At 40.0% G+C, this 20445-nt stretch overlaps 1 protein-coding gene across 13 annotated transcripts in view; it reads left to right on the plus strand.

Annotated features, from left to right (window-relative positions):
• The window catches only part of ICA1 (islet cell autoantigen 1), a 156996-nt gene that overhangs the window by 36759 nt on the left and 99792 nt on the right, over window positions 1-20445 (plus strand). For all 13 annotated transcript variants that reach the window (XM_007982050.3, XM_073009099.1, XM_007982059.3 and 10 more), the window contains exons 5-6: window positions 4807-4930; window positions 7702-7900. In XM_007982050.3, coding sequence (XP_007980241.1) covers window positions 4807-4930; window positions 7702-7900 — 323 coding nt within the window. The remainder of the gene's footprint in view (window positions 1-4806; window positions 4931-7701; window positions 7901-20445) is intronic.

Consider the following 20445-nt stretch of genomic DNA (forward strand, 5'->3'; position numbering starts at 1 on the left):
GTACCTTCCCATAGCTTTGATTCCTAAAACCATAGTGACATTTCATAGACTCAAAAAATACTTAAATCCAGCCAGATGTGGGAAAATCTAAAATGGAATGCAAACAGTAATAAATGAATCTAATTGCATTATAAATGAATAACATTGTCACAGTGACCGGAATTGAGAAAAACAAGAACTAACCTCAGTAGTTTTGGAACATAATTATTTTTAACTAGATTCTGAGGCTAAACACAAAAAGAATTATACATGGAAGCCGTACTCTCATTGGTAAATTTGTTTCTTATAGGAATATGGGTTAGCAATGCTGAAACTACATTATGCAAATATTGAAATTGAACTATCTGTAAAGACATTGTGGATGATGAGAGCCAGGTTTCTCACTCCCTACATTAGAAAGAAGTTACAGATAAAGAAAAGGAGAAGCTAGAAGGAACACTGTGGTGTTGCACTGGCATCAAAGGTGCCACTCTGAAGTCATTGTTTTTAATATCTATACAGATAGATACATACAGAAATAAATGCAGATGAGGGCATATGCATGGGTTAGTGTACATTCATATATTTCTTGCTTCTTTGAGCTGACATGACCTAGAAGCACTAACACCCCATAGCAGTGAGTACATCTGGCACCCAGATCTTGCTTTCTAAATACCTTTCCCCAGTAAAAGAAATGCTCCTTGGAGAAGTGGTTGATTCTAGGATTGGGGCAGGGAAAATTCAAAATGCACCTGTATTATTTGTAACACTAGAACATAAGGTAGTGCTTGAGAAAGGATATGTTGAAAGGACACGGGAGCAAACCTATGATCAAAACTGGCACAATTTGAGCAACAAACTAAATAATGATAAATAATGCTAGTATTGAATTATAACCTGTAGAATAAAATTAATTTCCCTTAAGTCTATATGAAGAGAGAGAGAGAAATGGTGGAGAAGGGGCAGCTTTGTCTCATAAAATAATTTCAGTTAATTAATGGAAAGAATGAGGGAACTACAAAATCACCATTAGGCAAACACCACAGTGAGAATTGTGACAGGTGAGATTCACTGAAGAGTGTTAGAATTAGTGAGTGAAAGTTCGAGGAGACAATGGACATTTGCATCGTCTCATGTATTCCCCCCAAGATTTTTAATGATTATAAAAGGAAAAAAAATTCTTAACTTTACAGTGGAGAAACCCAGCAGATACCTCCTTAACCAAGCGTTGAGCTTGACATCATGAGTGATGAGGTACACTGATGTCATGTAACCTCTGATGCTGTGCACTAAGAAAGACTCTTCAGCACTGTGTATCCTTCCCAAATATCCATAACCCCAGTCTAATTCTGAGAAATCAGACAAACCCAATTGGGGCACATTCTACAAAATATCTAACCAGTACTCTTAAAATCTGTCAAAGTCATGAAAGACAAAGACAAAGGAACAGTCACAGATTTAAGAGACTAAGGAAACTCAATATTTTGGTGCCAGGCGAGACCCTAGATTGGATCCTATAACAGAAAAAGAATGTTAATGGAAAAACTGGTAAAATTCAAATAAGGGCTATAGGTTAGTTGATAGTATTGTACCAGTGTTAATTTCCTAATATTAATTATTGTACCATGATTATGTAAGATGTAAATATAAGGGGATGCTGGGGAAAAGTAAGTACTAGGGGATGTTAGGGAAAGGTATACAGGAACTCTATATACTGTTTGTAATTTTTCTGTAAGTCTATCATTATTTCAGAATAAAAGGTTTAATACACGTAAATTGGATCACATTGCTCCCCTACTTTTAAAAGTCTCCAATAACACATAAAATGGAATCTGACTCCCATTCTTATACATAGGATATGATCTGGCCCCAGTTCACCTCTTCAGCTACCTTTTCCCTTGTCCACCAAACTCCTGAGGCCTTTTGCACTGGATGTTCCTGCTGCCCGGAAGGTCCCTGCTCTCATAGTCCCAAGACTATTGTCATTCAGAACTCAGCCTAATGGTCACCTGCTCAGAGACACCTTCCCTGATTACCTTGTCTAAGGTAGCTACTAACCACTCACTCTTACGCCCCATCTCTCATTGCTCTCCCTGGTATTTTTCTTTTTCGTGTTTCATGTTTGTGATTATGTTTTATTTGCTATCTCCTGCTGCTTGAATATAAGCTCTGTAAGTGTGGGGAACTCCTTTATCCTCTTCATCACTGTATTCTAGTGGCAAGAACTGTGCCTCGTATGTGTTGGATCATCCATAAATCTGTGCTGAGTGAGTTAATGCTGTCAAGCTGATTAATTTCATAGTTCCATGGTTGCCTTGTTTTTAAGGGCACATCTGAAAACCTAATCAGCAAGTAAGTATAAAAATGTTTTCGTCTCTGAATTCTCAAGTCCCAGATAATTGAAACCTTATTAATAGAACATTTTGAGTTATCTTTTTTTATTTTTGCTTTCTTCTTGTAATAGAAGCAGGGGTTTTGCTATGTTGCACAGGCTAATCTTGAACTCCTACTATCAAACGATCCTCCTGCCTCTACCTCCCAAAAGTGCTGGGACTGCAGGTGTGAACCACCACACCCAGCCCTCGTGCATTACCTGATACCTATATTATACCTGAATTTTAAACTTCTATAAGTTAATTTCAGTATTTGAATTTTTAAAATTAAAGAATGACCATCCCTTCTCAGAAAATCTAACCTTGACGTTGATGGAGCTCACACTTCTTTCCACTGCCCTCTGAGTACGTATTGCCAAGTAATCAGAGTCAGCACCTAAAATGAAACCTGTTTGCTGCCCCAAGTTAATCCTCAAGTGCCTAAAATGAGCCAAAATTATTTTAAAATGCTTCAGCCTACTTAGGTTTATTTAGGAAAGAGTACATTTCACCAACCATGTAATCATTCAGGTACCACGAATTGGTTTCTTCCTAGCCTTAAGCTAAATGCATTCACTTGTATGTGACTTGAGACTTCAAGGTAAAAAGGGCCTCATGCTATTAAGAACAAAAATGAGAAATTGCTCTCCATAGGGGAAGATTCATTGTGGACTTGAGTGAGACACATGTTAGTCAGTGGGGAGGAGAAGGAATGGAAGGTATTAAAAAACAAAAAAAAACCTTCTTATAATTATAGGAGTTTTAAAAAGCTACATAGAACCATGGCATGAGTATTAAAAGGCAATAAGTATTTAAACTGAAATAAAGTGTATGAAGATAACAAGGCAAAATTATAGTTAATTCAGTTCACAAGCATTTAATTAGCACCATGAATTTAAGACTTTATGCTCGGCCTGGGGAATACACAGTTTGTGTGAGATCCCTGTCTTGGAAAGCTTAGAGCCCCCTGGGAAAGAAAGACACACGCCCAGTCACACAAGGTGAGTGCTAAGTCAGGTGCCCAGATAGCGCTGCTGTCCGGAGAAATAGGGATCAGTTGCTTCACAGAGGAAGGAACCTGCGAGCAGGCCTTTGATGGTGAGCTTGATTTTTGAGAGACAGAAGAGAAGCAGGGTCATCGTTTATCTCTCAGGAAAAATGGGTTCTAAAAGCCTCTTCTTGACTGGGCCTTCCCAAGGGAATGTTTAGAGTGAAACTATAGTCGCAAATTAATAAGGTGGCAGTATCGAGTTTAGCCTTCACCTTTGGATTTGTGGTTCCTGCCTAATGTTCTACAATTATTGTTGGTGAGATTCTGTCAGGAATGGGGGTGCATTCTTAAAGAAAAGTCTTACTGGTTTGTGAAAACTGGCAAGAATCCTAGTAGCATTTAGAAAGCAGTTTTAGAAACACATGGTGTATAAATACATCAATACAGAAATAGGAAATAAAAGTAATGTTCAAAATCTGTTGATGGTAAATGCTGTGTTTAGGGGGAAAGCACATCCTAGGAAGCTAAGTGTCACTCTGGTGCCGGGGCCTTGGCTGCTAGTGTGTGTTCAGGACCCCTACTGTGCCATTATGTGGGTGCACTGTATTTTATTAAACTAGTTCCTGGTATGAGGAGAGTGTTTTACTATTATAAATAATGATGCTATGATTGTTTTTGCATTTACATCTTTGTGCCCATTTTACTACTTCCTTAGGAAGTACTCCTACCTAACAGTAGATGTGCAGAATCCAAAGATACATGCAATTCTATGATTTTTTCCATGTTTACTGTCAAATCAGTCTGTAGAAAGCTTGCACCAAATCACTTTCCTACCAAAAATACCATCTGAGGTTGTCTTTAAAAATAAGGCCAAGATTAGGCATCACCAATTCAGATTTGGTTCCAGCTCTGTGTTTTTAAAACCCACTCTCATCAACCTGATGACCTCCCCATCCTCAATCCCTACCCCCACTTCCAACCAAAAACCTGTGTCACGGCTGAGGTATTTGAATTGCTTTACAATCGAATAGAATGTAACTCAAAAAGCGGAGATCAAAAGTCAGCAGGAGAGAATAATGGGAGGCAGCTAGCACTGCATCCTAGGCAGCCACAAAAGATTCCCACAGTCATACTTGACAAACCCAACTCCTTTATTTCAGCTCGAAGCAGCACATTATGGGCTTGCTTTTCAGTACAGAGGTCATTTTCTGGTTCTGATTACAGGGCACCAAACTCACTGACAGATGTATTCAAGTGAATTTGATCTCTCGTATTGTAAATGGAAGAACAGCATGAAAGTTAAATGGGGGGTAGGGGGAGCTTACCTTGTAGCCTGCCACTGGGATTTAATTTCATCTCGTCTTCGCCTCTGGAAGAGAGAGGACCTTGTGATTTGTCTTTCTTGTTCCCTTTGTAATCAAAATGCTCATTGTTCATGGCTCCTTTTGGTCTTTTCTTCATCAGTCTTGTCTCAAGAAGAAAACGAACTGGGAAAATTTCTTCGATCCCAAGGCTTCCAAGATAAAACCAGAGCAGGAAAGATGATGCAAGCGACAGGAAAGGCCCTCTGCTTTTCTTCCCAGCAAAGGTGTGTGGCCTTCAGTGGGGCTCTATTTGGAGGGATCTGAGGAGACTCCGGGACGCACCCTACTCATGAAGGGGAATCTTACAGTATTCTTTAGAAGGATTTTCCCTCAGGCTGAGGAGCTGCACTGTACTCACTAGTTAGGCAGTTTGTACTTAACTCTCTAATTAAGATTAATACATAGGATTTTTTTTTCCTCCCTGTTAATTAAAAAAAATTTTTTTTTCATTTTTCTTTTGGTCTATAGGGGCATTGTATATGTCAATCACTATGAGTGCTGTCCTGGGCTTATGTTTGACCTTCCATGTTGCTTGTAGCAATCAGTCTGGTCCCCTTCCAGCAGCTGATTAAAGCAGGAGCCTAATGAGACCAGGTTGAAGGGTTCCCTCTCCGCTCTCTGTGGGCCAATTAACTTCAGAGAGGTGCTGTTCTCATGCCCAGGTCCACACTGCTCAGACCGCGGACCATAACCTGAGACTGTGTCAGAAATGCAGAATCCAGGCCGCACCCCAGACATGCAGGATCCACATCCCCGTTTTAACTAGACCCCTGCTGTTTTCATGTAAATTCAAGTTTGAGAAGCTCTGGTACAGGGAAAATTGTGGTAGATGAGTGGTATTTTTTTTTTTTAACACAACTGTGACTCATTTTTATGGTGGATGTTAAATAAGCAGGAGCCCCTGCACACAGTCACTCTCTGCGCCTGAGAAAAGTGACACTCCTCCTCACTCCCTTCTCTCCCAGTAACTAACAAACCCCCAAAATGTCACCCACTAATATTAGGCAGAATGTAGGTAGTTCCCACAAATATTCCGGCTATAGAAATTTCACTTACTCAAATTGTCCAGCATTTTCTTCTATTAATGTCTCCTTGCTGCTTTCCCTCCTTTTGGGCCAACAACAGGCCAGCAGCATGGTACATGGTTGTTCCTATGAAAACCCAAGAAAGATGGAGTAGGAAAAAAAGAGACCTACTGCATCTGTTTTTCAGTGGTGTCTTCTCCTGGGCATATAGGTTCTTCCTGATGACATTTGGACCCTGACTTTGTGGGCAATGCCAACTTTTATGCTGGAATGAAACCATTTCTAGTTCTCCACACATTTCCCAAGAGGTATTTGTTTATCATCTTAAATCTTACCATTTAGTATTATTTATAATTTTTCTATAAAAATACATACTCATTCTAGAAAAATTTTAAAATAGAGACAAACCAAAAAGTGAAAATTAAAAAGCAACTAAAATTTTGCTAATAGAGATGATCTACTTTTAACCTCTTAATAGATACTTTCTATGCCTATAGGACCTTTTCGAACCTTGCAAGAATAATTGATTCCTAAAAAAATATTTCATAGAGTAAGTTGTCATATGTTAAACATATAATTATCACTAACTTCAGTGAGAAAAATTCTTAGGCAAAGGAAGAGAAAAAAGAATCTAGAAGTGAACAGAATCGTTAGGGAGATAGCTGAGGACTCTTGATCTCTTTAAATAGAAGTCACCAGTTACACAAACCTTCACACCAGTGTTGTTTTACTGACTTATTCAGTAGTCATTGCTACAACCACATATTCTATTTGATGAAAGGTGAGTATTAAATCAAACCAAAAGGAATAACATGCTTACTTTATGGCACAACAATGTCTTTGAAAATAATCTGCAACATCTAGGTAGGACAGTGTGAGCAGGCTATTCTTATACAAGTGCTCAGTATTTAAGAATAATACTTTACAGACAAGAAGGAAACTGGGGAAATAGTAAAAGGAAATTTTTTCTTAAATAGTTCCTTGCACCATTTGTAATCTTACCGTGCTACACACATGTAAGGCATCGCAGACATTGATAGAATTTCCAAAAGCTGACTTCAGTTCACTGACACCATTGTTACCTTTAGCTAAATAAGTTTGCGTTTAAATTGAAATTTAAATATTCATTTTTTGGCATCTGTGCCCTGAAACTTCAGGGAGAAGAGTATATTTTAAGAGTATAATTCATCTGACATTGCTCATTTTTGGGTAGGGAGATGGAAGAAGCAGTATTTTTCCCCAAGATGAGTATTATATCCGAAGTTTAACATGCCTTAAACGTTTTTTGGCTGGGTAAATGGCATATGTTATAGCCAATATTATAATAATTTTATACCTACTTCATCACATTCATTTCTGGTGTAGTATCCTCAAGTGTTTTTTTTTAGCAAGGATGAAATAATGTAACCTGTCTGAAAGTGCTAACACACAATAGCCTCTCAGTAAATGTGCTAGTCCCCCTTCCTGTACCATTTCAAAATACTTCTGTTCATATTTCATTCCTCTGTAACTCCTGGAGTGAGCAGTAGATGCCTTGGCCTTTGGAGAGTGATCTAAAATGGCCTAGTCAGAGAGACACTAATCATATACACTCCATCCCTCCTCAAAGGGCCAAATGTAGAAATGGGCAGTGGTCATGCCTTGGCCGTCCTCCATGAACACAGGATTGACCCCAGCTTCAAATGAGCACTCAGCCCAGGCACAAGACCACCCCCAACAACATGGATGGAGGTGCTTGCCAGTGGTCCAGTTAGTAGCAGTAAGTTAAGGGATGGGTACATGGATAATCTTCTCTGGCTGACTCATCAGTTCAAACTACATGTATTTCAATTATTCAGCAAATATCGATGGAGCATCTTCTACATTCCAGGCACTGTTCTAGACTCGTGAGTCTAAGATTGGCAGAATGTCAAGGAGTTAAATTGCTCACTGGCTTAGTTTTGAAAGTGTGGCTTTGTCCTCCTGTCTAGGTTGGCCTTGCGAAATCCTCTGTGTAGATTTCACCAAGAAGTGGAGACTTTTCGGCATCGGGCCATCTCAGATACTTGGCTGACGGTGAACCGCATGGAACAGTGCAGGACGGAATATAGAGGAGCACTATTATGGATGAAGGACGTGTCTCAAGAGCTTGATCCAGACCTCTACAAGCAAATGGAGAAGTTCAGGAAGGTAGGAGGTTTTATGAGGGTTAGCAGAATGGGTACCTGCTGGAAGGTAATGAGGTGTGATTTGAATCCCTCTGGTGAAGAAGACATAACTCAAAAGCACCAAGGATGCAATTAATCATCGCTGGTGTCTTTTTATGTGACAGAATACCAATTAATGTGATACGTAATTCTCTAAAGGATAAGATAGAAGAGACAGCTGGAAATTGCTGGGATTTCATAACTGCTTTTAATTGAAGTCAGATTTTCTTATAATGCGCACTTTTTGTAAGGTTGTCACTTTTAAATGCATTTTCATGCATAACTAAAAATCAAGATTAGATCAAATGGATCTGGGAGGTGAGAACAGACTACTGGGGAAATCTTTTAAAATTGCTAATGCATATTAAAATTAATAGAATAATAATGCTCCTTTGTTTTGTGACATGTTCAGAAGCAGTGGGGTTTAGTTGCAGGGTTAACACATGCATCATTCCTCAGAAATTTTTCTGAGGAAAGTATGTGGCTGAAGAGATGGCTATGCTCTTAAACTTCATTGAAATATTTGATAAGCAGCAAAGAACAATCTTATTGGTTTTTTAATTATCTTGTGTCAATTTAGCAGTTTGATTTTGTCATACAAGAATACATTCCACCACTAGGTGGCAGTCTTACACTGAATATTTATGAAAATGTAGCGACATTTTTGTTGTGTACAATCTTGGTAGTTCTTTGTTTGGTCGCCTGGATGTATTTCAGGGTGTGAAAGAAAAAAGAATCAGCCAAATGTTAGGCTTGACATAATATTGTGTCAACTGTCTTACTCATTTCAAATGATCCATTTGTAATTGTGATATTGCTTAAAATCCCTAGATTTCTTATTATGTACATTATTGCAGAGCTATAAATGGAACGCAAGCTAACCTTCACTTGCGTTGGAGGTTAGCTCTGTAGGGGTGGAGGGAAGGAAGGTGCTTAAGAATACGGTCACCAATTCTTGACCTAGATATAGATTGATTCCTTTAAAGTCAAGTTTTATCTTGGTTTGTGATTTAAAACTCTTCCCTCTAAAGAGAAATCAGGGTCCATTTTATTTCTGATCACAGATGTCCTTCATGTGTCGGCAACATCTGACTTCTTCATAAGGTAGGCTTCTGAGTCGTAGAAAATCAGGACTGAAAAGGCTGTTGTGATCCTCTAGTGAAACTCACTCATCTTATAGAAGAGAAAAATCAAAGCCCCCAAATTGTAAATAACATTTTTAAAGAATTGCTAGCTAGATGCTGGTGATCCCAGGCTACTTTTGAAGTTTTCTAACTTTTTAATCAGGCCAGTAATTTGGTTTGTCATTAGTACTTTATTTGAGGGTTGAGGAGAATGGAGTGAAGAGGGTGAAAAAAATTGTCTACAAGGCGGAGTGCTTATCATTTATATCTGTTGCCTCCTTTAATCCTCATAATAACAAAGACACTGATTTTATTTTATAAGTGAGGAAAATGATACCTATGTTGGGAAATTAGCCCAAGATCAGAGAGGTAAATGAGAGTGAGAATCCTTCAAAATACACATAATTTTCTTCCCTAAGAGAGACTACCTAAAATTGAAAAAGACCTTCCATAGTAATTCCTCTCTTGTGATTTATTCATTCAATTAATATTTATTGAACACCTCCTATGTGTCAGGTAATAAAAATAAATATATGATTATTCTGGAAGGCAGAAGAATTTTATGTGGAATTGTGTTTTTTTTGGTTTCGTTTTGGGGGAGTGGTTACTAACTGTAAGGACGAAATAAAAACCAAACCCTTCGTCATTTGGTTTGAATGTTGAAACATTACCCATTCCTTAGTGTCATCAGTCTGTTGATTTTGGAAAATATGGTTTTTAAAAAAAAAAAAAAATCCTCTGCCATACAGAAGTTGCTGAAGCCTTACTCCTCAATCCCATGTGTGCTGGATTCAAACAGCTAAACATGGTGTACTTAGAATCTTTTTTTAAATAAGCCTATCTTCAAGTATATATTTGATTAGGCCAGACTCTCCACAAGAACAGGAACCGTGTTGGGGATCTTCACAGCCCAGGGCCAGTCCAGCGCCTGGCCCCAAATTAGCACACACATAACCGATGACAAGATTCCAGGCACTGAGTTGGAAGTGCCACACCCATGTTTTCTCAAACCTGTGGGGCATTCTCACTATTTGCAACTGACCTCATGATGTTTTGGAAATTGACATATGTGGTTTTGCAGGTAAGAAGTTGCATTATTAATGTGAGGCTTGCTGCCCTTTTTAGAATGAATTTAAATTGTGGAGTTTTCTCTTCACTTGGAGTTTATAACATGACATTTAACTTTGAGCAAGCTTTAGTGTTTCGTCCCAGTAGGACTCCATTTTAAACAGTCTCCATTTCTCTCCCAGGAATGTGTTACCTAAATGTGTTTCTGAGTCATCTAGGAGAGCGATCCAGCTGCCAGTGGCTCCTCGGGAGTCACTGTGGGAGGGGGAGTTTCAGTCTCCGCGGGGCCAGCTACCACCTTCACATCTCAAAGGATGAATCCTGAGCTAAAGTAGTATTTTGCTATAAATTCTCTTTTTTAAGTTCACACTTTCTGATGAAGACAAAGTTCAAATTCATACCTCATGGATGTGGTCTCCCTACTTGGATTCCTTGGTATCTACTCATTCATTTATTGTCCGTTCAACAAATGATGTTGAAGCCGGGCCCTGTTCAGGCAGCATCCAGAGGAATACAGTAGTAAGGAAGCAGACTGATCATTGCCATCTTGTCTTGTGCAGTCATCTGGGGCTAGAGCAAGTAAACACAGTACAGCATGGTGAACAGTAGTGTCTGTGGTAGCACATGGTGCCTCAGGAACTCCTGGGAGGGGCTTCCTGGAGGAGGTGGCACTAAACAAAATGTGAAGGGTGGGTAGGAAGGAGCTGGGTAGAAAGAGTAGGAGCAACAGAGCAGCATTCCCGGCTGAGAAAGCAATTTGCAGAAAGATCTTTTAGGGGAAAGGAGCAGCACACTTAGAACCAGAGCACAGAAGGAGAGGTGGGTGTGGAGATGGGGGTGCCCTGACCATGGGGCTAGAAAGGGAGACAGGACTAGAATAAAAACAGCACTTCTCTAAGTGTGGGGGGTGGGGTAGTGGGAGGGTGTAGGGAAGGCAGGAGGCATGATCAAGTTTGTGTTCTTAGATTGTAAGATGGAGAAAGGATTGCAAGAGCCTAAGACTAGAGGCTGGGAGAATACTGGGAAGCTTTTATACAAACCTGATGAGACATGAGGTAACCGTGAAATGAAGGGGGAGGTAGACCAGAGAGAAATGGGCTGTTCTGACCTCTACCAGATTCCATGGTAGCACCACTTTAATTGCTGAGGTCTTCATTGTCTTTACAAATAAGTAGAATAAACATAAATAAGTTGCAAGTTCAAGTGTCTTTTCGCCTCCAACCAAGGCTTTTTTCATAGCGTCTTCAGATTGCCAAGAAACCTTTTAAATAGCACACAGTGAGCATGCCTGAAATGATGAATGAGAAACTTGAAGTTAAACAAAGCAATCTGTTTTCCTTCTGGCACCCTTTGAAGCACAGAGGCCTGACGACAGAGCTCTCAACATCAACATTAGAGCATTTATTAAGTGTCTGTGTCAGGGGGTGGAAATACAAAGAGGTGGGAAAGCGTGAGTCCAGCCTTCAAGAAGGACCCTGCCAGGCATCTGCTCCTTGTCAATATGACCATGAGGGACGAGATACCTGGAGAGTGTGGCCGCACATAGCTGTTCTCAAGACCAAATACATAATAGGAAAAGGTGGATGAATTTAAAGGGGCAGGGCTGGGCTGTGTGCAGTCGGAAGTTCCTCCTGACAGTGTGATTCACCCCGAGACCACGAGGTATTTTATGAGCAAAGTTACAACATGTGATATATGTGCCCTTTGAAGGCAGAGTAAAAGGGTATGATTTAAAAATAGAAGTCAGCTTCTTGTAGCAGATTACATCAGCTGAAGTTGTGAGCTTGCAGCAGAGCTTTTGCAGCCTGAATGCCCTTGAGAGAGTCCTCCTGTGGTCAATTAAGTGTCTTGTTTTTCTTGAAAGTCAGAAATGGGATGGAGGGTAATTATTCTAAATGGGATAAAAGCTGTGTTAGGTGTAAGAAAATAGTCCTGAATCCTCTAAAGAGATAGTATGGAAATGTATACGTGGGCATTTATAGGAGTCTAAGTCCTCATAGACAAGGACAAGCGAACCAGTGTTTTAATGAGAGCCATTTATTAAATGGCGAATGAAATCCTGCAGCATTTGTCTAGTGTTTCATCACCATAATTCAAAAGGATAGCTAAAAGGTATTATAGGAAATGAGTGATACTCACTGGTATTTGCAGGTGCATATCTATTTAAAATAGTGTTAGCTTTTGGAGATCTATTCATCCACTAATCATATTATCAAAGGATATGTTTGGTGAGAAGGTTTATTAACAATTGTTGGTGGCTTACTAGATGGGACCTTATTAGGGCCATCAGTCAGTGGTGTTCCGGTGTCCTGATTGTGAAGGTTTGGGTCTATAGCACTTGGCCAAGGACTGGTAAACAGCAGTATTGATATGGGGGATGGGTTTCCTGTGAACAAAGACTTGGGTTAATTAATTTGACAGTATCATTAATTACTGCTGAAATCATTGGTTTTTGTCAGAGGTCAGGCTCTTTTAGCAATTGAGGGCAGGTCCCGTGAGAGTTGGAGACACTAAGTAATGCAAGAGTGTCACTGCTCAACCATCTCAGGCTGTAGGATGAAGGCCTTTCCTTTCTGCCTGGGCCGTTCAGCTCTCTGTATTAAACCAGTTTCTGCTTTACTTCAGTGTCTAGGGTAGGGCTGGGACACCTCCCCCTACCCCAGAGAGTTGTGTTGAGTGAATGGGGAACATTTCCACTTTGGATCCATACAATGAACCAGTGTTAAATGTTTAAGTGCTAATATCTCTCAGGACTTTGCTTAATTCATCTATAAAGGAGGTAGGGTAGGGGGCTTACTCCATTATCCTCTCTTCCTCTGCTAGTTCTAGAATTCTATACACTGGATTGAGTTCTTTTATGAGGACAATTTCTTTTGTAAAACTAATGCTCTCTTAAATGTATTTGTTTCACAACTTGCCATTTTCATTTGTGGGTTTTGGTGTGTGCCTGTTGTTTGTTTGGGTTTGGTTGTTTCACTGGGGTGCCTGTTTTTTGTGGATTCAAGTAGATTGACTCTAGCTGCCAAACCCCACCCGTGGGTTGCTGCTTTTTTAGAGTATGTGAATGCTGAAGGAAAAGCCTGCCATTTTCACATGGCACAACTTGGAAGGGAACAAACAATTACACCCGTGCTTCCAGATCTGAATTGGATGAGATGAGACTTTCAGGGTTTTATGTTATCTTTATTGATTCTCCCCATGGAACTTGATAAATAGCAAAAATTAGCTTTAGGGTAAGGCCAAGACCATTTAAAATAACATGCATGAAACATAACTCGCTGGCTGGCTGCTCGCTGCGGCTCCTGACTGGAAATGGAGAGGAGGAAGGAGCATGACGTCAGACTCAGGATGGCGCTACACTATGTCCTAGCTCTTGCTCACACGAGCTGTGACCGCTTGGATAGATCGAATAAACCTATTGCAATTTTCTCATCCTCTAAGGGTGATCGCTGAGCCCTCTTCCAGCTGCAACATTTTTAGTTTTTTGTTTTGTTTTGTTTGTTTGTTTTGAGACAGGGTCCTGTTCTTTCTCCCCAGGCTGGAGTGCAGTGGTGCAATCTTAGCTCACTGCAATCTCCGCTTCCCAGGTTCAAGTATTTCTTGTGCCTCAGCTTCCTGAGTAGCCAGAATTACAGGCACGGGCCACCACACCCAGCTAATTTTTGTATTTTTAGTAAAGATGGGGTTTCACCATGTTGGCCAGGCTGGTCTCAAACTCCTGGCCTCAAGTGATCTCCCCACCTCAGCCTCCCAAGTGCTGGGATTACAGGTGTGAGCCACAGTGCCCGGCCTTAGTATTTTTTTTTTTCTAAATCACTGAGCTCATCTGTAGAGAAGTGTAGATACTGGAGTAGGTCTGATGTGTTCATTTTTCAATGTGGTGTTTTCCTGGGACTTCATGTAAGTTCTGATCTTTCTGAGTCTGCTTCCTCTTGTTGCTATTGCTCTAATCTTGGCCTCTGGAAAGATAAGAATGTTTCATGCATAATTATTGGGTGAATTTATTGGACACTTTCAAAGAGGAGCCTTTGGTATTTACAAATGGGTCATATTCTTCTCTTATTTATGTATGAATACTTTTGCAAGGGTCAGCAACCTATGGCCCACAGGTCAGCCACCTGTTTTTGTAAATAAAGGTTTTATTGGAACATGACCATGCCTATTCACTTATGACCATAAGTAGTCTGGCTGCTTTCACAATACCATGGCAGAGTTGAGCAGTTACAACAGAGGCTAATGGCTCACAAAGCTAAAAATATTTACTCACCATCCCTTTATAGTTTGCTGGCTGCTATTTTATAGGTACCTCTAGTGCATGTTGAGATTAAGAAAGTGTGAGGTTTTAAAATTTTTTAATTGTGGTAAAAAGAAACATACCATAAAATTTACCATCTTAACCATTTTTACATGTCCGGTTGAGTAGTGATCAATGTATTTACATTGTTGTGCAATGGATCTGTAGAATGTTTTCATCTTGGTCCCAGACAGTCCAATTCCAGAGCTCAATATGTAAACCACTTCATTTCTCCCACTCTTACAGAGCACTATGAACAAATGAAATCCAGGGCCCATGGTACTCAGAGTAGAATGAGTCCTGATCCACAAACCAAAAGATCCATTTATTTGGGGCATAATGCTGGACAAGCTACCAAACCCATTAACCATGCTAAGCCTCCCTTGCAGGTTGCACCTGAGGAAGTTGCCCCTGAGGAAGTTGCCCCTCACAGGGGGGCAGTGAGTTTTAGAGGGCATGAGTCACGGGAGGTACTTAGCAGGGCACATGGCACAAGGCAAGCTCTCAGATAATAGTAACTCTTTTTTATATGTTCCTGAATCTCCAAGGGAAAAAAAAATTAACATCCAGCAAAACACATATGCTAAATAAATCAGCTGTGGGGTCTCTGGGAGGTTGGCCTCAGCCTTGGATTGCCCCCGCAATGTGGGCTGGAGTAAATGGTATTTATCGTTCTGGATCATCGTCTAACAGTTTGTCACACAGGAGTCTCCAGGTATGATAGGCCACTCCTGACTTCCTCTTCTACGATTCAGCCACCTTCCTCCAACCCAAAGGGCAGGCGATTCCAAAGTGCCTGATTGTCTCGGGAGTCCTGCCAACCCAAGATTAGCTGCCTGTCCTGTCTGTTGCTGGAGCTCCTGGATCCCTTGAACATTTTGCTTTAAAATTTCCCTTGGCCCATGGTGGTGCATGCCTGTAATCCCAGCTACCCAGGAGACTGAGGTGAGGATCCCTTGAGCCTGGGTGGCAGAGATTGCAGTGAGCTGTGATCACACCACTGTACTCCAGCCTAGGAGACAGAGTGAGACCCTGTTTCAAAAAATAAAGCATAAAAAAATAAAATTCTCCTTTGGCTATAATGGTTAGACAACCCACCTCTGTGTTCAGGGATTTTTTTTTCCCCTCTGTGATCTACTTTCAGTTGGATGGAGTCTTTGAAAAAAAAAAATTGTTGAGCATAATTTTGCGTTTATAAATGGATGGGCTAGGAAATTATATAGTAGTCTCTTAATTTGTACCTTTCTTACTTGATATACCTTCACAGCTTTTATATTACTTCTGTTTTTAGTTCAACTTCGTGGTGAGAAGTATTTAAACTTAAATAAATACATATTCATGATGTGTTTATGTCCTGAAAAGTTTTCAGTTACATTTGTGCAAAATAAGTAAATATATTTACACACATCCCCAAAATGACAGACATTTAAGCATATTTCTCTCACATCTTTTTCTGTTTCCCAAGCTAGAGGTTGATCCTCAGCTGCTACCGTTATTCAGTCTCCACATCCAGAGGGCTCTCGTTTCTAATAATTCTACTTCCGAAGTATCTCTTGAATTGGTTCCCTCCTCTCATCCCCAATGCTCTTATCTGAGCTAGGATCCTCCTCAATTTAAAGGATTATAATTGGCACCCCTTTCCACACTAATGCTAGTCCTAATTCCGTAACAAAGTGATCATGTCTTTCTCCTGGCTAATAACTTTCTGTGGCCCTTCCTTGGACAATTGACAAGTCCAAACTTAGTGTGGCCTTCTAGGCCCTCCACAGGCTGGCTCTGACCTACCTCCCCCAACCCCAGCTTCCCTCTAGAATAATTTCCCTCCTGCCTCTCTTCCCTGCTGCCGCCACACACACATGCACACCCTGTGTTTCCAGCCTCATTAAAATCCGTGCCATTCACCCCATTCTTAACACACCCTGACCTTTGCAGGCTCTGTTTCTCTCACCAGAAATTCCCTTCTCCCTCTTTTGTGCCTGTAAAACTTTGAGGCATCATTTAAGGCCACATGACCCCCAGGGAGCCTTTGCTGACTTCCCAAAGCAAGGCTGTTACCCTTTTGCACTGTTCCTATTGCACTTTATACATCCTTCTTAGCCTGCCACTTGGTAGATATTCAATAAATATTTATCAAATGAACGAATAGGTAAATAAATAGGCTTAATTATTCTGCAATTGGGATTCAAGAATGTGTAAGATCTGGATCTTACACATCCTCGAACCCAATTGCATAATAAATAAACATAATATGCTTCTTATAAATGTATTACTGAAATTTAATCCTGCCATTGAACAAAAATGAGACTCAGTTATACAAGTGAGGATATTAACATCCTAGAAGATATCATCTATACATACTAATTTATAATTTCTGTTATTTGAATTCTGTAAGTAGAGGAACTATCCATACAGTTTTTTTAAATTAAGCATGTTTTGTAATACTATAAATGCTAATATGTTGGCTTAAAACAGATTTTTTTCAAGTGTGGAGTGGGAAGGACTACATCTCTCTTGAGAGGCATTAAATCTTTGCATGTGACATTTCTCTAATTGTTTAAGGGAAAAGCTTGCTTAGCTCTTGAGTTTCAGAGTGGACTCTGGACAAAAGTGAACTATCTGCAAACTGATCTGTGTGAACTGATCTGGTCCAAGATAGTTTTCCTTTTGCCAGATTGGAAGGTTTGTATGTATTGGGTGGCACATGCAAGCTTGGCTTCTAGAATTTCATGGATGACAACATTCAAAACATAACAGGTTTTATTGAGTGGAACCATCAAGTTCCAGGTCAAAATACTGCTGTAAATTGAGCCCATCTCTTAACAAGGGCTCCTCAGTGCCTCAGCAGCTTGAATCTCTTGGATGACTGTTTCCGTGTTTCCATGTTTCATCACTTAATGCTTTTGGCTGCAGGGTCAGAGGGATGCATAGTGCCTGTGACAACTCCCCCTGCCCCCACGCAACACTGACTGTTCCATTGGCCTCTGTCTCTTTTTGGTAGCTCCTGAAAAAGGTATCATCTTAAATTACGGGTCAATGGAAAATTACCATGTTCTACTAGTTAATGTCTCTCGCCTCTGTAGTTGATCCCTAAGTCTGTCATAGCAACACATCCTTCTAGATTACTTTCTTCTTTTTGGTTAATAGCTCAAATATCATCTTTCCCAGCTAGTCCTCTTATTCACGAAGAAGAAATAGTTGTAATTTTTACCATCTTCTAGATTTCAGTATAAAAGAAGACAGTTGTACCCTGGTGGGTTAGCCCAGCACTCTCATTTAAAGTATTTATGCTTCAGGGATCCATTACTTTTTATTTTTATTTTAAAATATGGTGATTTAGTTACCTATACAAAATAGAGTGCGAGTTTTCTTTAAATTTCAAATAGAAGCAGTGTAGCTACTGTTTCCCGAATGCCAATAGCATTATAGTACTGTAAATTGCTTTTGTTAGACTCAGAAAGAATTTTCTTCAAATGCTTCTTTACAAACAGACGTTTCAGTGATGGCAAAAATAATGATTTGATGGTTGCCTGGATTGCCACTTTTACATAAAACTGGATTTATAAGTTGGCTAGGGAGACTTAGTGTTTTAGAAAGAAAGATCTAAATCACAATTGCTTTAGGAAAAACTTGTGTTCTGTGTTAGTTTGTCATCAGGGAATATTAAAGAATTTTGAATAGCATTTTTTAATGATTGAATTATTTTTGTTAACCCTCAACAAAGCATTCCTAACAAGATTTATGCAAGCAGTATTGGCACTGTAATGGAGTCATAGATTGTCATGATTTCATAGGTTCCCTGTCTCTCACTGAAACTCAGACTCCCCTTTGTCCCAAGTCCTAAGTCTATCTATATTTTAGTGTTCGAACTATCAGAAGAATGATTGAATAGAAAACTGGTAGTTTCCATTCATAGTTCTGAGATTTAAAATAACAAAAAAAAGATATTGGATGATTCCTTGTTCTCCAGATAACTGCTGTAATCTAACAGGGAAATGAGGAAATGGAGGCTGGCATGTTACCCGTTTATGTCCTGGTCAGCAGGAGCTCTGTTCACTAAAATGTGCACAATTCTCAGCCACTTTTGTCCCACTTATCTCAAAAAGTGTCTTCACTTTGTCTCCTTTAGTGAGTTATTGATAAAAAGAAAACCTTAAACAGACAACAGCTTTAAAAATATGTGTACTACCTTTCCAACATAAAATTTTCAGGACAGTTACAGGTATAATAAAATTATCCCAAGTGAAGAAATCTTGCTTCATCTTCAGCAGTTATCCCACTCCTAATCATTAAATAAGATCAATCAAATTCAGAGAGAGGAGCCTTAAAATCTTAAATGGGCCGATTTTACATGGGTTCAGGGAGCCCTAAAAAGAAGCAGACCCTAAGAGCCTATTGGTATAACTCTGAAATGAAATTCCCACATGCATTAATCAGGCTTCTGTTGTTACCATCAAATGAAATATGATTTTCGGGCTTGGTAACACTTCACAGTTGATTGGCTTCTTCTATCCAACCACCCATCTATCTGTGCATCCATCTTTTAAAATTCTCTCTCCAGCTGTGACTCTGAGACAACCATTGTCATTTAGATGCTGATTCCTCACTGTGGTTCTGCTGGTGACTGCTGACATTGAAATGAGGGATGTTTTTCAAGATAGATTAATTATATAAACAAATTGAGGGATGAGGTTTTCTCCTGCTTTGTTCTTTTTAATAAATTTCTGTCCTGGACCACTAGAGGTGGGACTCAGCCATGCTTACAAGCAAAAATAGTTCATGGATATTAGTTCATGTTCTGAGAGAGGTTCAGGCAAAGGGACTTGGAAAATATCCATATCGGAAGAGGAGGAACCATAGGGGAAAATAGTCTACAGATTAATGCATGTGAAATAAATGAAGAAATTTCTCAAATAGGGAAGCTGAGAAAATAGTGGGGTAAAATATGTTACATTTAGGATCTTGTTCTCTCATTTTTTTTCATCTTAAATCTGTGGGGGAAAGATCCAGGAGAAGCTGGCAACCGCAAGTGCTTCCAGGGCCTGGAACCACGTTGGGGGATGAGATGAGCTGAGGAAGCTAGGAATGAGGTTGAGGTTTCACCGCACGCCTTTTCCTGTCTTTTAAATGTTGTGCCATGTGCATGTGTTACTCATTACAATAATGTTTATTAAAAATATTGAGAATCAATGAGATTGAAGAACAGAAGAAAAGGGAGAATGACAGAAAAGTTTCTTAAATTGGCAAAAATGGGGAGGGTTTTTAATAATAATAAAGGGAAGAGAGAAATCAGGCTTTAGGGGCAAAGATGGGAAGCTAAGTTCCAAGGTAATGTCATGTGGGCAGCGGGATGGAGGAGGTTGGAAGATGAAGTCATTTTCGAAAGCCATCAGCAGGGAGAGCCATGTGAGGAGGTGAAGTCACTTAGGGATGGAAGGATCAAAACTAGCGCCTGAGGGAAAGCCAGCAAAGAGCAGGAAGGAAGATGACAGTGTTTCTTTTAAAAGCCTTCACTGTTCTAGGAGAACTTCAAGAAGCAGTTATGCTTATCCGGAAAGGGAAAAAAGGTGAGAAAGTAAAAAGACAACTTTTCCCAGATATCCCCAATTCTGTCCTGGAAGGAACATGTTCTATGTTTAGCGTCAGTGAGAACTTGGAGAAAATCCTTTCCCAAAAAAGAATGAAGGGGGAGGGGGAGAGAGGCAGTGGGGGGGTAAGCAGCTATTTCAGAGAGAACCATCTCCCCACTTTCAACCCCACTCCAGGCCTTCGAGTTGGGTTGCAGCACCCTATAGGCTGAGGTTTTGTCTCCTGACGTGGAGGTTTTCTGTCAGCCTTAATGACTTGTTCTGTGTTCAGCGTCCACCTCTAATTCTTATTCACGCTGTTTAATGTGCTGAGGCACAGTCTTTCCCTACAATCTCTCTCTCAACTCTACTCTCTCAATCTAGCGATTTCATCAGTTCCTTTTCACTGGGAGTCTTCCAGGTCTTACAAATTAAACCCAAGAGCATTTATGTTCCTGCTAGCCCCAATTTTGTCATT

Source organism: Chlorocebus sabaeus, chromosome 21, assembly GCF_047675955.1.
Source record: "Chlorocebus sabaeus isolate Y175 chromosome 21, mChlSab1.0.hap1, whole genome shotgun sequence".
Taxonomy (NCBI): Eukaryota; Metazoa; Chordata; class Mammalia; order Primates; family Cercopithecidae; genus Chlorocebus; species Chlorocebus sabaeus.